At 46.5% G+C, this 16,715-nt stretch overlaps 1 protein-coding gene across 3 annotated transcripts in view; it reads right to left on the bottom strand.

The window, feature by feature from the left end:
* Positions 1–16,715, bottom strand: part of LOC118377218 (septin-7-like) — a 51,194-nt gene that overhangs the window by 20,011 nt on the left and 14,468 nt on the right. For all 3 annotated transcript variants that reach the window (XM_052472235.1, XM_052472233.1, XM_052472234.1), the window contains one exon: positions 6,574–6,680. In XM_052472235.1, coding sequence (XP_052328195.1) covers positions 6,574–6,680 — 107 coding nt within the window. The remainder of the gene's footprint in view (positions 1–6,573; positions 6,681–16,715) is intronic.

The following is a 16,715-nucleotide window of genomic DNA, read 5'->3' as shown; positions in this document are numbered from 1 at the left end:
TAGCATCGACTGACAGTGGCATAAAAAATAAAAGTTTAATTCATGCTGTTCAACCGACTGCACCCTTTACAGTGTCATGAACGATGCTAGTGTGAGATGCTGAATGGATAAAACAACCGACATGGACAACTCCCTGTCTGGAATGAGTTAGAGATGGTACTAAACAGTGTAATGTTAGGAGAAGGATCAGTGCTGAGTAAACAGCTAGTAAAGAATCTGCAAATCCCTCCCTCCTCTCTTCCTTCTCCCTACCCCCTCTCTCCCTTTCCCTCTTATCCCCCTGCTCTCTCGCTCCCCACCTCCCTCTCTCCTTAACAGTGAGTCATGCCTCTAAGCGACTGACCACAATGATCTCACAGACAGACATGGAAGAGGAACCCAACACTGACTGCTTCCGCCACGCTTCTCTCTGCTACGGTTGGTTGGCTCAGCTGTGTCATATGACATTAGGCTGGCACAGACAGACATTAGCATGCTAAGCGCTAGCCTCATCTGCCTAGTCTCCTCCTCCCGTACCCTCTACATCTGTTAATTACCCACACAGACGCCTGCCCTAGCCTGGTCCAGATTTGTTCAGCCAATTCCTATGACGGTCGGTGGCAATGAGCACTAAAGTTGGCTGAACAGCACGAACACATCTGGGACCAGGCTAGCCCAGTCCCTTCAACACAAACAATATAGCATAGCCCTCATCACCCCAAGGTCTTCAGGCCTCCAAACAGATCTGGATGGATCCCAGAGGGTGTGTTGTTCATTACCCAACCAATGCATTCCATTGGGTTTCATCACATCACCCTGGCTCGACTGGGAAACAAAAGACACCGCAATTATGTGAAAGCTCAGTTTGTGGTTCCTGGAGAGAAGAAAAATGGAAAAAAGAAGGCGTTATTCATTCTTCCTTTCTTCCCCTCTAGGATAAACAAGCGTAGAGTTCCCACCAGCAACTCTTCCCTTCTGGGATCCTGACCCAGCCAAGTTTATCAGGAAACCTCTGGAATAATGTGAAGCCAAACGATGCAGAGAAAACACAGACACTCACACGCTCTAATCTTGTTTAAACTTTAAGTACTTAAGGATGTGTAATGCACAGGTAAACAAATTGGTGGGTGCTGGGCTTAGTGGAGATTTAGACTGTAGTGTTGAGAGGAATCGCACGAGAGATGAAACAAGAGAAGCCCCTTAAAATGCCCAAGCTTCTGTGGGTGTAAGTTAGCTACATAGAATACCCCACACACACACACACACACACACACACACACACACACACACACACACACACACGCACACACACACGCACACACGCACACACGCAGAGGAGGGATGAGGCAGAGGCGATGTTTCTATTGGCAGTGAATCACAGAAACAGGATCACTTTCATGCAACTTCAAAAAGGGAGGTACAATACAATGTGGTTAATCCTCCATGGAGGATGTTTCTAGGAAGCAGGTCAAAGTAGATGGCTAACCATTGATCAAGTGATGTCGTCTTCATGAGATGGTAAACCACAAGTCTAGCACCTTCAGTACTACTTCCTGTTACTGCTCTGACTACTTCCTCTTCTTCAACTGGCATGCTAGCATGTAGTGGTAGTGGTAGTGATGCTCAGAGACCAGATCCTCCCTCAACCTTCAGATCCAGAGCCCTTAGTAAGGACTTGGGACTTTTGAAACAAAGACAAAAGAACTCTGGGAAGTCAACCCAGGAATAGAGAAGAGGTTGGCTGAGTCACTTCTTGTTTTTGTAAGAAATATTCATGTGTTAAAAATTCCCAAAGTGTCTATTCAATCAGCTAACATACAGTTCAGACAGACAGTCGTACCCTAAGAGACGTCCATCAAGTCTCTTTCACAGTCCCAAAATCAAAAACGAGGTCAATGCCAGGCATAGTATCACAGTATCATAGTATCGAACCATGATTGCGTGGAACTTCCTGCCATCTCAAAATCACTCAAGCAAATCAGCAAAATTAGCTTTAACAAAACCTCTCCCTACTGACCAAATAATAATCAAATAAATAAATCTACTCCTCTCCATTCCGAGAACATCTGGTGTTTGGGTTAAAGATAAGATGTTTCCATGGCACTGAACTCAAACAGGCTCTAAGAGAAACAGTGGAGAGAAAAGAACAGAGATATTAGATTTAGGTCTCTGTCTTTTTTACCACATGACACTAGCTAGAGGAGGCTTTAGCTGGAAGAAACTGATGTACCCGTTTCCTTTATTAATGGCCCCGCCCCGGTGTGTCTCTTCATTTTTCATGCAGCTTCACCAAGTCACACTTCACAGTTGGTGGTGACTATAACGTATAAGGAAAGTCCAGTATTTTATGTACGGGACCCTTTTCATTTCATGAATGGCTCCGACTATGTTCAGCACCACTAAGTTAACTTCACTGCAACCCACTATATCTGGAGGTGAGTAAAATATAACGAAAAGCCAAGGATGTCACGGTTGCTGAGGCAACATATGTATGGGACTCCATTCCCTGGGTGAACGGCGCCAATCCTGTGTGACTATGTTCCTTTACTAAAACGAAGAACTACACCAAGGTTACCATTATACCACAAGAGACCCACTGGGTGGTATTTCTAACATGTTAGATTAACTAAAGAGTATGTACGTGCTGGCCTGTGTGTAATGTTATTAAGAATGGACTGTTAAGTCTTACGTGTATGAAAGTGTCAATTCATATTTTAAATCAATGTAGCTCGGTCCTTGAGTTACGGTCCATAATGTTCTGTATTGTGTCATGTTTTATGTGGACCCCAGGGAGAGTAACGGCTGCGTAAGCAGCAGCTAATGGGAATCCTAGTCAAATACTACCAATACTAAAACTGACTCACCAGTACACTGAGGATTCCACAGCTCTGAAGCAATAGGCTGGTAGGAGTACATTATCCTGGCACGCCTTACCCCTCACAGCCTCCACAGGCACGCCAGGACCAGCCCAATGACATCATTACAGCACTATTAACACATGATCCTCACCTACCTTAGCTTGGGTGCCTGTCAGTTTCTGCTCGCCTGCCAACGCCTTATGGAATTGCTGGCATGATAGAGACTAGCCCCCAGGCTACGCCACTCTGGCCTGTACACAACATTACAAACTGTCATCAATGACTAATCATTCTCCTATTGAAAAACGTTCAAGCCAGGTAGAACGTGTGACTAATAGTGATCTGTCATCGGATAGGTGTGGGGTCATAATATTTAGAACTGTGAGTGTGTGTGTGTGTCTCAGAGGCATGTAGTCCAGCTCTGATAAGAGACCCATGGTTTTATCCCCTGTTCAATCATCACAGGAAACAGTCTGTTTGGAGCACCCCTCTGCACGGTGTGTGCATGGCCAATCCTTTGGCACACACACAAACGAACACGCACTGCAGGCTGTTTTGGGCTTTCAACACCAGGAATTGGCCTGGAGGCCATACTTGACACATTAAATGAGATCTAACGACAGACAGAGCTCTTCAGCCAGTGTGTGTGTGGCCAGAGTTGGGTAACTCATTCAGCAGCTGCAAGCCAAACAGAATAAACCAACAGGACAGGACATTATTGGGAATCCTCTTATTAACATTTGTCTCTTTGAAACCTGGGCTCAGATCAGCAAACAGATAACAGGCAGCTCTCTCAGCAAAACAGGCCTTTACAAATAGATCTCTGCAGTAGAGTAGACATGTTGCAAAACGGATGTTTTAGAGACACTTGTTTCACAGATGTTTCAATATTCCATATCCAGAAACATGGCAGTGTCAGTGATAAAACTGGACGTGAGAAGAAAGGTATTTTTCAACATGGTTGAGGAGGCCACCCCATCTAACAGGGCCGTTAGAGGGTGGTTACCCAGCCCACTGTAGTCTCTCCAGTGCTAACATTATCACTGATGGAGCTGAACTAGGGCATAAATACTGCGGTGCAGAGATGTTCCAAGACATGAGATGTTGGCAGGCTCAGTCTCTCTCTGCTATACTCCTGTCGTCCCCAGCCAGGGAGCCAGTCCATCACAACCTAATCCTCTGTGTGACAGAGTTCTCACACACCTGGCCCATGTACAGTACAGTACACACACACACACACACACACACACACACACACACACACACACACACACACACACACACACACACACACACACACACACACACACACACACACACACACACACACACACACACACACACACACACACACACACACACACACACACTAATCTATGCTCACATGCCTCTCAAATAAATCACTCACACACAGAGACAGACTCATATGCTCACCCATTCTAAAAAGGCACTCAGAAGCCCAACGTATGATTCCTTAGCTAGATTGGTCTGGATTGAACAGGCTTGCGGGCTGAATCTGTCCCCCAGGGCGTAGTTTCCCCACCCCTGCTTTAGTCCCTCTCTTTTTCAGAAACAAATCAATGTGACACCTCAGCCTACATGTACAGCACAACTTCCTCTTGAAATCAGTGTCAGCGAGTGGAGACGGCCAAGCAAGCGTGGGAGAAGCGAGTTGGAGAGCTGTCCTCCAACTCTGACTCCGGGCCTAGTGAAATGCCTTGGTTCTGTGAGTAAAGACTTTAAGGCTTGGTCAACACTAAGCCTGACTAAGGGCTCTTAAGGACTGAGGGATTCACAGAGGGAAACACTGAGGGAACCAAGGATTAGCTCAAAGGACAAGGGGTTGGATTTATCCTTTATTTTACCAGCAAAGTTACACTGAGATTGAAATCTCTTTTTCAAGAGAGCCCTGGATGAGAGGTGGTAGTGAGAGGAGGTGGTAGTGAGAGGAGGTGGTAGTGAGAGGAGGTGGTAGTGAGAGGAGGTGGTAGAGCAGAGCAGATGGCTCAGTCACACAGCACGGCTCTGGTTGGTGTTACAGTTCACCCCCATAGCTACAACTAGATCAACCCTCTGCCATAGCAGCTTAAACCAGATACTACAGAATATTAACCCTGTAAAGAGAATATAGAGGTTAGACAAAGTAGTAGAGGGAATATCTACTGTCAATACCACTACACCAGTAGAAACACACTGGTTTGGGCCATACAGCACAAGTATAGGAAACTCCCTAATAGCAGATGTTCTGTAATAATCTCTCTCAACCCCTCCACTGCTTCTCTTTATGAGAATGACACTGTGAGTGTGTGTCATAAATCACAGGTAGTGTGGTGTTCTGGTTGTGAACCCCTTGGTTGTCAAACGATTTCCCAGATTGACTGGGGCTCATCCATCATCAGCGTGGACTAATTTCCTCCGTGCAGACTAGAAAACAAATACGTCAACCCCTGGCTCTGCACCTTTTCAGCTGTGTGTGTGTGTGTGTGTGTGTGTGTGTGTGTGTGTGTGTGTGTGTGTGTGTGTGTGTGTTTGCGTGCGTGCGTGCCTCTGGCTACAATGTAACAGCAGCGGCCATCAGGCAGCGGGGCCCAGTTAGTGCACTTCCCCTGACCGGAACATTAACTTCTGGCTCAGTAGTCAGTACACCCACGGAGGAGAGGAGCATGACTCCAGTCAAGTACTAGTTCTCTATTCCCGCCAAAAACTCCCTGTTGCTATTTGTTTTCCCAGTTGATGAGTCAGTCGCCCACACCTGATATTCTGTATGGTTTCAGCAGTGCTAGACATTCCTCCTAGCCTAAGTAGATAAACTGGTTGCAGGTGTCTTGCTATTCATAGACAGACGACAGGGCAGCGGTGGTAACAGGTTATCCTGTCAGTGCATCTACTCTTAAGAGTGGCCTGAAGCCTCACCAGCAGCATGTCAGAGAGCCGGGATGTAATAGAGAGAGGGCCAGGGCTGTGACATCAACGACCCAAAACAACACAAAAGGTCTGGGTGGGAGCTGGCTGTGGCACACCTGTGATACCACAGCCTGGGGCACCAGCAGTTAACCAGCCCAATGTCAGGGTTAAATGATTCAAGTAGAGTCCAGAGAAACATCTATTACAGGGCCTTGTTCATTAGGGCACACAGTAGCAAAATGTTTTACAACGGAAAAATAAGGAGCTTTCAGATAGTAGATCCTTGTTTCGGACCATTTTCTTCTATGTCATGGCTGAACATGACCCAGCTCTGCGTCAGACAGATTTTGGCCAAACCTACTGGTATGAATTTCTTTAGGCTCCAGCATTGTTAAAAAAGGCTGACTTGGCAGAGTGCCTCAACATCAGATAATATACCAGACTAGGAGGGCAGTTCTGTGGCCAACAGAGGGACTTATGGGTAGTCAGACAGGATGGAGACACATTACCTAGCTATCACCCTGCACCTAAAGCAACAGAATGGGGAAACAGCTTGTTTAATGTGGCGAGTGAACTGAAGTATTTCACTCCTTTGGGAAAATAAAAAGGCGATTTCCTGTTAAAAGGGAGGGGAAGGGGTGAGCCTACTCATTTGTTTAAGGTTACAAAAGGGACAGAAGTATGATAGTGTATTCCAAGAGAGAAAGAAGTAGGGTGATGACAATGAGCTCCAGCTATGGTGCAACAAGCACATCAGCTGATCCTTTATTCATTGTGTTTCTATCTGTTCCCATTCAAATAAACCAATTCAATAGGGTATCGTAGTCTTTACCTGTACTGTCTTCTTGATTCTGTGGGAGGGTCCAGGGTATTCAGGTGAATACAAGTCTGTCAGGAAGAGGGAGTTGATCAGTGTAGACTTCCCCAAACCAGATTCACCTAGAGAAAGAGGTGGGGGGAGAGTGAGGGAGAGAAAGGGAGAAATTCATTTCAAGAGGTGTATTTCACACTGTACTGGTCTTTCTAATCTTTGTTTTCACACTAAACAGTCGCAACATGGCATCTCCAGATGTAGTCCTAAGCCCTGCACAATGTTTGGAATTCTTTAAAATGTTTCACATTCAAGCTTTTTCAAACAGGAAATCAATCCATCTGAGCTGCCTCAAGTGAAGTGACAAGCTTTAACATGAGATGGAGAGAAGGAGAGAGACAGGCGAGGATGAGTGGGGCTGAATATCTTTCTTCCCAAGTCAAATAATTTTCCTGTCTGCATTTCAGGAATCTAAATCAGGGACTATGATAAGGAAATCCTAAAAGGCTGGCTTAGTCATCATACCTTTACAGCGACCGTCTCACCACAAACTAATTTAGGAAATTTGTCTTGGATAAAATAACAGCTCAATAATCTCTCATGGAAAGATTCAGATTTTCAGAGAACAATCCCAGGTGGCTCTAGGTAACGCAACACCATCAAAAGTATACATAGCAACGGTTGGCGTAGGGACGGGGGGCCAATGAGAGAGGCTGAACAAAGGGAACAGTGTGATGGAACGGGGCGTGGCTGGAGACACATGCTGGGCTGGCACAGAGAACCGCAGCTCACTGCTGTGTGTCTGTGCGCATCGACCGTGCTGTTCAGCCCAGCATCGATCGACCACTCACTACTGCCAATTAACCAGCTACTAAACGCTTTGTGTGCACCACACAAAAGGAGAGCCCTCTTTCTCCCTCAAACCTTTTAGAAAGAGGTTCTCTACACACGGTAAATGTTTCCAGCCAGGGCTAGAGCCACACTGACCTCACAATGGAAATGTTTTAGCGGTCAGGCTGTTATGAGGAATGAGGTGGATATGATCATCCATGTGGGTATTTCTTCGGGATGCAAGACAGGATTTAGGGCCTACTCCTCTCGCTGAGAGCTGGGTGGTGAAGGGGCGGGTTGTGGTCTTGTGAAAACAGCCAACTGAAATACGCCTGTCTTTAAAAAATGGCAGCTTGCATTAGGGAAACTATAAACTGACAGAATGGCAGGCTCAAGCGGATACAGTGAGTTGGGATTCAGCACTCAATGTATGTAAAGCTGGTCCAGATACAGAGTCCGAAGCAGCAGCAATGATGAGCAGAGGAAGCTTAGCTCTGGTCACAACATTACACATCTCTCTCTTCCTGGGAGTATGGAGTGAGGAATAGAGGGCAAGAAGGGAATACGAGGGAGGAGAAAGAAGGATGGCGGGATGCCAGCGAACAAGTTGGCTAGTCAGACTACAGAGCCAGGTTTGCTTCTTTGCAGGAGAGGGAGAGATGAAGAAAGGACGGGGAAAAGGGTGAGGGAGGGATATAAGAGCTGATGTAGGTTATTCAGAGCTGGAGTTGCAGAATGTTAGCAGAGAGAGAGGCCTCTTAAATCCTTATGGCATGGAAATGATAATGGGGGATATCCCTATATTGGGCTATAGCTGGGGCCTGGGAAGGGATCTCCCTACACTGGTAGTACAGGCCTGTAGCTGGGGCCTGGGAAGGAATCTCCCTAAACTGGTAGTACAGGCCTGTAGCTGGGGCCTGGGAAGGGATCTCCCTAAACTGGTAGTACAGGCCTGTAGCTGGGGCCTGGGAAGGAATCTCCCTAAACTGGTAGTACAGGCCTGTAGCTGGGGCCTGGGAAGGGATCTCCCTACACTGGTAGTACAGGCCTGTAGCTGGGGCCTGGGAAGGAATCTCCCTAAACTGGTAGTACAGGCCTGTAGCTGGGGCCTGGGAAGGGATCTCCCTAAACTGGTAGTACAGGCCTGTAGCTGGGGCCTGGGAAGGGATCTCCCTACACTGGAATGGCATCATCAGCACTGGTATGGATGCTACTGGGAATATGGAGCCAGACCAGACTTCCGTTAACAGTAGTAGGTGAAGGGTCAGTCTCAGGGTCGTACAGCTGGAAACGGAAGCTAATCTGGTTTATGTGACCTGTCCTAGAAAGTAGAATTCATAAGTTCCACCAGACCAGAGCATGGCCCTCTCTCGGTGCAGTCCTGCCTGGCCCATCCCTGCCAGTGGCCCTACTCGGTCAGTGACCAGCCCAGCCAGCAGCACACTTCCTTTAAAGGACATTTTCAGCAGCTGTGTAAACCATGGGGGCTTATTCAGAGGAGCTTTGCACTGCTCTGCATGCAAGGAGATGAGGGGCTAGCTGGGGCTAGAAGGGGGAAGCAGGAAAAAGTTTGTATTGGAGAGGGGAGACAGTTCATTTGACGGCGCTGCCTTCTACTGCAGTGACACGGGGCAGGAAATAGTACACCGACTGGTGAAATGAAGTGGTTCTGTTCTGTTAGGAGGGGGACAGTAGCAACTGGCTGAGGTTATCATTCTGCTTTCATTGTATTTAACGTGCAGGTAAAGTGTGTGTGTGTGTGTGTGTGTGTATTGAAAAAGGGGTTATTTCCCCTTCAAATACGGAATACATTAAAAAATGACTATAAAAACATGTCTGGCTACCACGTGACAATCTTTAAATATCTTGTGGCGAACGCATCAATTTCCTTTAGAAAGTCAGAGAGCGAGTCAAAACCCTGAAATCCTACGTGTTTATGTGAGGGACATAGTTTCCAGAGAAGATAAAAACCGAAACGCATTAAAAAGTATGTGTTAACCGAGGCACAATGAGCTGAACTAGGGTTTGCTGCGGTAGCCATTCTAGCCAAGATCAAGGTCAATCCTGGGCAAACGTGGTAAATCATTGGCAAATGTTTACTTTTATAGACGGACGCAAACGTCCGACTGCTGCAGCCCACTGTCACTAACTTGGCTGCCAAAAATCAGTTCTGACCAAGAGAGCTTTTCGCCTTTCGGACGCTTGGCTTCCAAGTTGAAACAGTTTGAGCATATATTAAGACAAAGTTGAGATGTTTTTGTTAATTTAGGTGTTTGGCAGGGTTCCATTTTCATTTTTGGGCTGTCGAAGTTTGGTAGCGAAAGTACGCCCAGGGCCTAAAATAAAACACCCGCCACATGCCAAACGTGGGTAGATTTTGGCACTGGCGGGTAAGAATGTTGAATTCACCAGCCACGTTGGCGATTGGTAACTCTCCTGGTGTGAGAATTTAATCAAAATGGTAAAGTATGGGCACAAGTGAGAGCTTTAATTTATAGTTGTTTTCAAAGTATTTCTGCCATTTTGTTTAATATCTGGTAATGCACAAATACATTTGAATCGTAAAGTTATAGCTATCCCACCTTGCCCAGCAACACTGCCTGTCTGGAGGACAGTGCTGAAAAGTACTTTAGTAAAACTACTTAAGTAGTTTTTTGGGTATCTGTACTTTCCTTTTAATATTTTTGACTACTTTTACTTCAATACATTCCTAAAGAAAATTATGTACATTTTACTCCATACATTTTCCCTGACACCCAAAAGTATGTTACATTTTGAATAGCTAGCAAGACAGGATAATGGGCAAATTCATGCGCTTATCAAAAGAACATCCCCGGTCATCCTTATCGCCTCCAATCTGGTGGACTCACTAAACACAAATGCTTTGTTTGTAAATTATGTCGGAGTGCTCGAGAGTGCCCCTGGCTATCCTTAAATTTAAAAAAATAAAAATGTAGAAAATTGTGCCTTTCGCGTAACATAAGGAATTTGAAATAAGTACATTTTAGCAAATTACATTTACTTTTGATGCTTAAGTATATTTAAAACCAAATACTTTTTTACTCAAGTAGTATTTTACTGGGTGACTTTAACTTGAGTTATTTTCAATGAAAAAAGGTACATCTTTTTCTTTTACTCAAGTATGACAATTGGGTACTTTATCCACCACTGCTGAAAGATCAGTTTTTAGAAGCAATGCGCACAGTCATAAAAGGTGCCCTGATTTACTTGAAAGTCTACTAAAGTGAGATATTGTCCTCATGTTTCTTGGCTATTTACATTGTTTTGTTCAAAAGTTAGGTTGCTTTTCAATGTTTGAGTTTGTTCCCAATGCTAGAAAAGAGACATTGTTGGCCTCTACTAGACATTCTGACAGGCACATGTGATGACTCAAGTGGCCCTGTTACCAAGGTAGTCTTAAAAAGGGCAGCTAAGGGTCAGAAACTTTACAGTAAATTTCTGTAAAAAAGTTAACAGTGAACCTTTTTTGTGGGATACACAAGGCAATTCTAGGTCTTGTAGCATATTTTGGATAATTGTTATTTTTTTTATTTCACCTTTATTTAACCAGGTAGGCTAGTTGAGAACAAGTTCTCATTTGCAACTGCGACCTGGCCAAGATAAAGCATAGCAGTGTGAACAGACAACACAGAGTTACACATGGAGCAAACAATTAACAAGTCAATAACACAGTACAAAAAAAAGGGGAGTCTATATACAATGTGTGCAAAAGGCATGAGGAGGTAGGCGAATAATTACAATTTTGCAGATTAACACTGGAGTGATAAATGATCAGATGGTCATGTACAGGTAGAGATATTGGTGTGCAAAAGAGCAGAAAAGTAAATAAATAAAAACAGTATGGGGATGAGGTAGGTGAAAATGGGTGGGCTATTTACCAATAGACTATGTACAGCTGCAGCAATCGGTTAGCTGCTCAGACAGCAGATGATTGAAGTTGGTGAGGGAGATAAAAGTCTCCAACTTCAGCGATTTTTGCAATTCGTTCCAGTCACAGGCAGCAGAGTACTGGAACGAAAGGCGGCCAAATGAGGTGTTGGCTTTAGGGATGATCAGTGAGATACACCTGCTGGAGCGCGTGCTACGGATGGGTTTTTCAATCGTGACCAGTGAACTGAGCTAAGGCGGAGCTTTACCTAGCATGGACTTGTAGATGACCTGGAGCCAGTGGGTCTGGCGACGAATATGTAGCTAAGGCCAGCCAACTAGAGCATACAAGTCGCAGTGGTGGGTGGTATAAGGTGCTTTAGTGACAAAACGGATGGCACTGTGATAAACTGCATCCAGTTTGCTGAGTAGAGTGTTGGAAGCCATTTTGTAGATGACATCGCCGAAGTCGAGGATCAGTAGGATAGTCAGTTTTACTAGGGTAAGCTTGGCGGCGTGAGTGAAGGAGGCTTTGTTGCAGAATAGAAAGCCGACTCTTGATTTGATTTTCGATTGGAGATGTTTGATATGAGTCTGGAAGGAGAGTTTGCAGTCTAGCCAGACACCTAGATACTTATAGGTGTCCACATATTCAAGGTCGGAACCATCCAGGGTGGTGATGCTAGTCGGGCGTGCGGGTGCAGGCAGCGATCGGTTGAAAAGCATGCATTTGGTTTTACTAGCGTTTAAGAGCAGTTGGAGGCCACGGAAGGAGTGTTGTATGGCATTGAAGCTCGTTTGGAGGATAGATTGCTCAGTGTTCAATGACGGGCCGAAAGTATATAGAATGGTGTCATCTGCATAGAGGTGGATCAGGGAATCGCCCGCAGCAAGAGCAACATCATTGATATATACAGAGAAAAGAGTCGGCCCGAGAATTGAACCCTGTGGAACCCCCATAGAGACTGCCAGAGGACCAGACAGCATGCCCTCCGATTTGACACACTGAACTCTGTCTGCAAAGTAATTGGTGAACCAGGCAAGGCAGTCATCCGAAAAACCGAGGCTACTGAGTCTGCCGATAAGAATATGGTGATTGACAGAGTCGAAAGCCTTGGCGAGGTCAATGAAGACGGCTGCACAGTATTGTCTTTTATCGATGGCGGTTATGATATCGTTTAGTACCTTGAGTGTGGCTGAGGTGCACCCGTGACCGGCTCGGAAACCAGATTGCACAGCGGAGAAGGTACGGTGGGATTCGAGATGGTCAGTGACCTGTTTGTTGACTTGGCTTTCGAAGACCTTAGATAGGCAGGGCAGGATGGATATAGGTCTGTAACAGTTTGGGTCCAGGGTGTCTCCCCCTTTGAAGAGGGGGTTGACTGCGGCAGCTTTCCAATCCTTGGGGATCTCAGACGATATGAAAGAGAGGTTGAACAGGCTGGTAATAGGGGTTGCGACAATGGCGGCGGATAGTTTCAGAAATAGAGGGTCCAGATGGTCAAGCCCAGCTGATTTGTACAGGTCCAGGCTTTGCAGCTCTTTCAGAACATCTGCTATCTGGATTTGGGTAAAGGAGAACCTGGAGAGGCTTGGGCGAGGAGCTGCGGGGGGAGCTGTTGGCCGAGGTTGGAGTAGCCAGGCGGAAGGCATGGCCAGCCTTTGAGAAATGCTTGAAGTTTTCGATAATCATGGATTTATCTGTGGTGACCGTGTTACCTAGCCTCAGTGCAGTGGGCAGCTGGGAGGAGGTGCTCTTGTTCTCCATGGACTTCACAGTGTCCCAGAACTTTTTGGAGTTGGAGCTACAGGATGCAAACTTCTGCCTGAAGAAGCTGGCCTTAGCTTTCCTGACTGACTGCGTGTATTGGTTCCTGACTTCCCTGAACAGTTGCATATCACGGGGGCTATTCGATGCTATTGCAGTCCGCCACAGGATGTTTTTGTGCTGGTCGAGGGCAGTCAGGTCTGGAGTGAACCAAGGGCTGTATCTGTTCTTGGTTCTGCATTTTTGAACGGAGCATGCTTATCCAAAATGGTGAGGAAGTTACTTTTAAAGAATGACCAGGCATCCTCAACTGACGGGATGAAGTCAATGTCCTTCCAGGATACACGGGCCAGGTCGATTAGAAAGGCCTGCTCACAGAAGTGTTTTAGGGAGCGTTTGACAGTGATGAGGGGTGGTCGTTTGACTGCGGCTCCGTGGCGGATACAGGCGATGAGGCAGTGATCGCTGAGATCCTGGTTGAAGACAGCGGAGGTATATTTGGAGGGCCAGTTGGTCAGGATGACGTCTATGAGGGTGCCCTTGTTTACAGAGTTAGGGTTGTACCTGGTGGGTTCCTTGATGATTTGCGTGAGATTGAGGGCATCTAGCTTAGATTGTAGGACTGCCGGGGTGTTAAGCATATCCCAGTTTAGGTCACCTAACAGAACAAACTCTGAAGCTAGATGGGGGGCGATCAATTCACAAATGGTGTCCAGGGCACAGCTGGGAGCTGAGGGGGGTCGGTAGCAGGCGGCAACAGTGAGAGACTTGTTTCTGGAGAGAGTAATTTTCAAAATTAGTAGTTCAAACTGTTTGGGTATGGACCTGGAAAGTATGACATTACTTTGCAGGCTATCTCTGCAGTAGACTGCGACTCCGCCCCCTTTGGCAGTTCTATCTTGACGGAAGATGTTATAGTTGGGTATGGAAATCTCAGAATTTTTGGTGGCCTTCCTGAGCCAGGATTCAGACACGGCAAGGACATCAGGGTTAGCAGAGTGTGCTAAAGCAGTGAGTAAAACAAACTTAGGGAGGAGGCTTCTGATGTTGACATGCATAAAACCAAGACTTTTTCGATCACAGAAGTCAACAAATGAGGGTACCTGGGGACATGCAGGGCCTGGGTTTACCTCCACATCACCCGCGGAACAGAGAAGGAGTAGTATGAGGGTGCGGCTAAAGGCTATCAAAACTGGTCGCCTAGAGCGTTGGGGGCAGAGGATAAGAGGAGCAGGTTTCTGGGCATGGTAGAATATATTCAGGGCATAATGCGCAGACAGGGGTATGGTGGGGTGCGGGTACAGCGGAGGTAAGCCCAGGCACTGGGTGATGATGAGAGAGGTTGTATCTCTGGACATGCTGGTTGTAATGGGTGAGGTCACCGCATGTGTGGGGGGTGGGACAAAGGAGGTAACAGGGGTATGCAGAGTGGATCTAGGGGCTCCATTGTGAACTAAAACAACGATAACTAACCTGAACAACAGTATACAAGGCATATTGACATTTGGGAGAGACATACAGCGAGGCATACAGTAATCACAGGTGTTGAATTGGGAAAGCTAGCTAAAAACAGTAGGCGAGGCTAATCAGCTAGCACAACAAACAGCAGGTAAAATGGCGTTGACTAGGCAACTGGGCCGACAGATAAAACAAACAAGCAGAATGGAGTACCGTGATTAATGGACAGTCCAGCGTGCGTCAGCTATGTAGCCAAGAGATCAGTGTCCAGGGGCAGCGGTGGATGGGCAGGGAAGCTGGGCTGGCGAGTGTTATCCAGGTTTTTTTAAAAACTAACAATGACTAAATAGCTTGTAGCTAGTTAGCTGGTTAGCGTCTGGAGGTTCTTGAGTGTGTCATAAAAATAAAATAAAAATTAAAGGTGATAGCGATTCCGTATCACAGTGGGTGAGGCAGGTTTCCGGAAGGTATAAACAAAATAAAAATCAAAGAGAGATAGAAAGTAAATGGGTTCAGGGTGTTTGGGATGCGGTGAGCCAGATGGTTAGCAGGCCTGTGCTAACAAGCTAACAGTTCGTAGGCCCGGGCTAGACAAGCTAGCCGTTAGCAGGCCGAATTAGCAAGCAGGGAGATAGCGAGGGCTAGAGAGCTAACCTTTGGGGGACGTCGCGATGGGGTGAGTCTGTTTATTCCTCTTCTTGCGGTGATATCGACAGACCGGTCGTGGGCCCGGGTAATTGTAGCCCAGGAGTATGCTACAGGAGCTCTAGTGCGCTGGGTGAGCTGGAGACACAGCGTTTCAGAAAGCTTGCGGGCCTTGGCCAGCAGATGGATCTTTGGCGATGTCGCAACGAAAAAGCCTGTTGAAACCACCTCGGACGATTATGTCGGCGGACCAGTCGTGATGGATCGGCGGGGCTCCGTGTCGGCAGTAAAGGGTCCAGGCCAATTGGCAAAAGAGGTATTGTTGGGCCTCTTCGGCTGGTCGGGAGATGGGCTTAGCTCAAGGCTAACTGTAGCTTATTTTGGGACAGAGACGTTAGCCAGGAGTAGCCACTCGGATTGCAGCTAGCTAGTTGCGATGATCCGGTGTAAAGGTTCAGAGCTTGCGGTAGGAATCCGGAGATGTGGTAGAGAAAGAGCAGTCTGATATGCTCTGGGTTGATGTCGCGCTGGTGTCCTAGTTAGCTTAGAAGACCGCTAGCAATGGCTAACTGAGTACGAGCTAGTAGCTAGTTAGCTGGCTAGCTTCTGATGGTGGTTCCGGTTCTAAAGTAAAGTATAGAAAAAGCAGATCCGTACCACATTGGGTGATGCGGGTTGCAGGAGAGTATATTCAGCTCTAGTTTGAAAGTGAGATTAAAATATGTACGAAATATATACAGAAAAAAAAACGAAGAAAACTATATTTACACTAGACAGGACGGGACAAGACAAAACACACGTCCGACTGCTACGCCATCTTGGAATACAGAAGTCAACAAAAATGAGGGTGCCTGGGTTTACCTCCACATCCCCCGCGGAACAGAGAAGGAGTAGTATAAGGGTGCGGTTAAAGGCTATCAAAACTGGTCGCCTAGAGCGTTGGGGACAGAGAATAAGAGGAGCAGGTTTCTGGGCATGGTAGAATATATTCAGGGCATAATGCGCAGACAGGGGTATGGTGGGGTGCGGGTACAGCGGAGGTAAGCCCAGGCACTGGGTGATGATGAGAGAGGTTGTATCTCTGGACATGCTGGTTGTAATGGGTGAGGTCACCGCATGTGTGGGAGGTGGGACAAAGGAGGTATCAGGGGTATGAAGAGTGGAACTAGGGGCTCCATTGTGAACTAAAACAATGATAACTAACCTGAACAACAGTATACAAGGCATATTGACATTTGAGAGACACATACAGCGAGGCATACAGTAATCACAGGTGTTGAATTGGGAAAGCTAGCTAAAACAGTAGGTGAGACAACAACAGCTAATCAGCTAGCACAACAACAGCAGGTAAAATGGCGTTGACCAGGCAACGGGGCAGACATAAAACAAACAAGCAGAATGGAGTACCGTGATTAATGGACAGTCCAGCGTGCATCAGCAATGTAGCCAAGAGATCAGTGTCCAGGGGGCAGCGGTGGATGGGGCAGGGAAGCTGGACTGGCGAGTGTTATCCAGGTTAAAAAAAACTAACAATGACTAAATAGCTTGTAGCTAGTTAGCTGGTTAGCTTCTG

Source organism: Oncorhynchus keta, chromosome 20 (genome assembly GCF_023373465.1).
Source record: "Oncorhynchus keta strain PuntledgeMale-10-30-2019 chromosome 20, Oket_V2, whole genome shotgun sequence".
Lineage (NCBI taxonomy): Eukaryota > Metazoa > Chordata > Actinopteri > Salmoniformes > Salmonidae > Oncorhynchus > Oncorhynchus keta.
The sequence above is the reverse complement of the archived record's forward strand: the minus strand, read 5'-3'. Positions and strand labels throughout refer to the sequence as shown.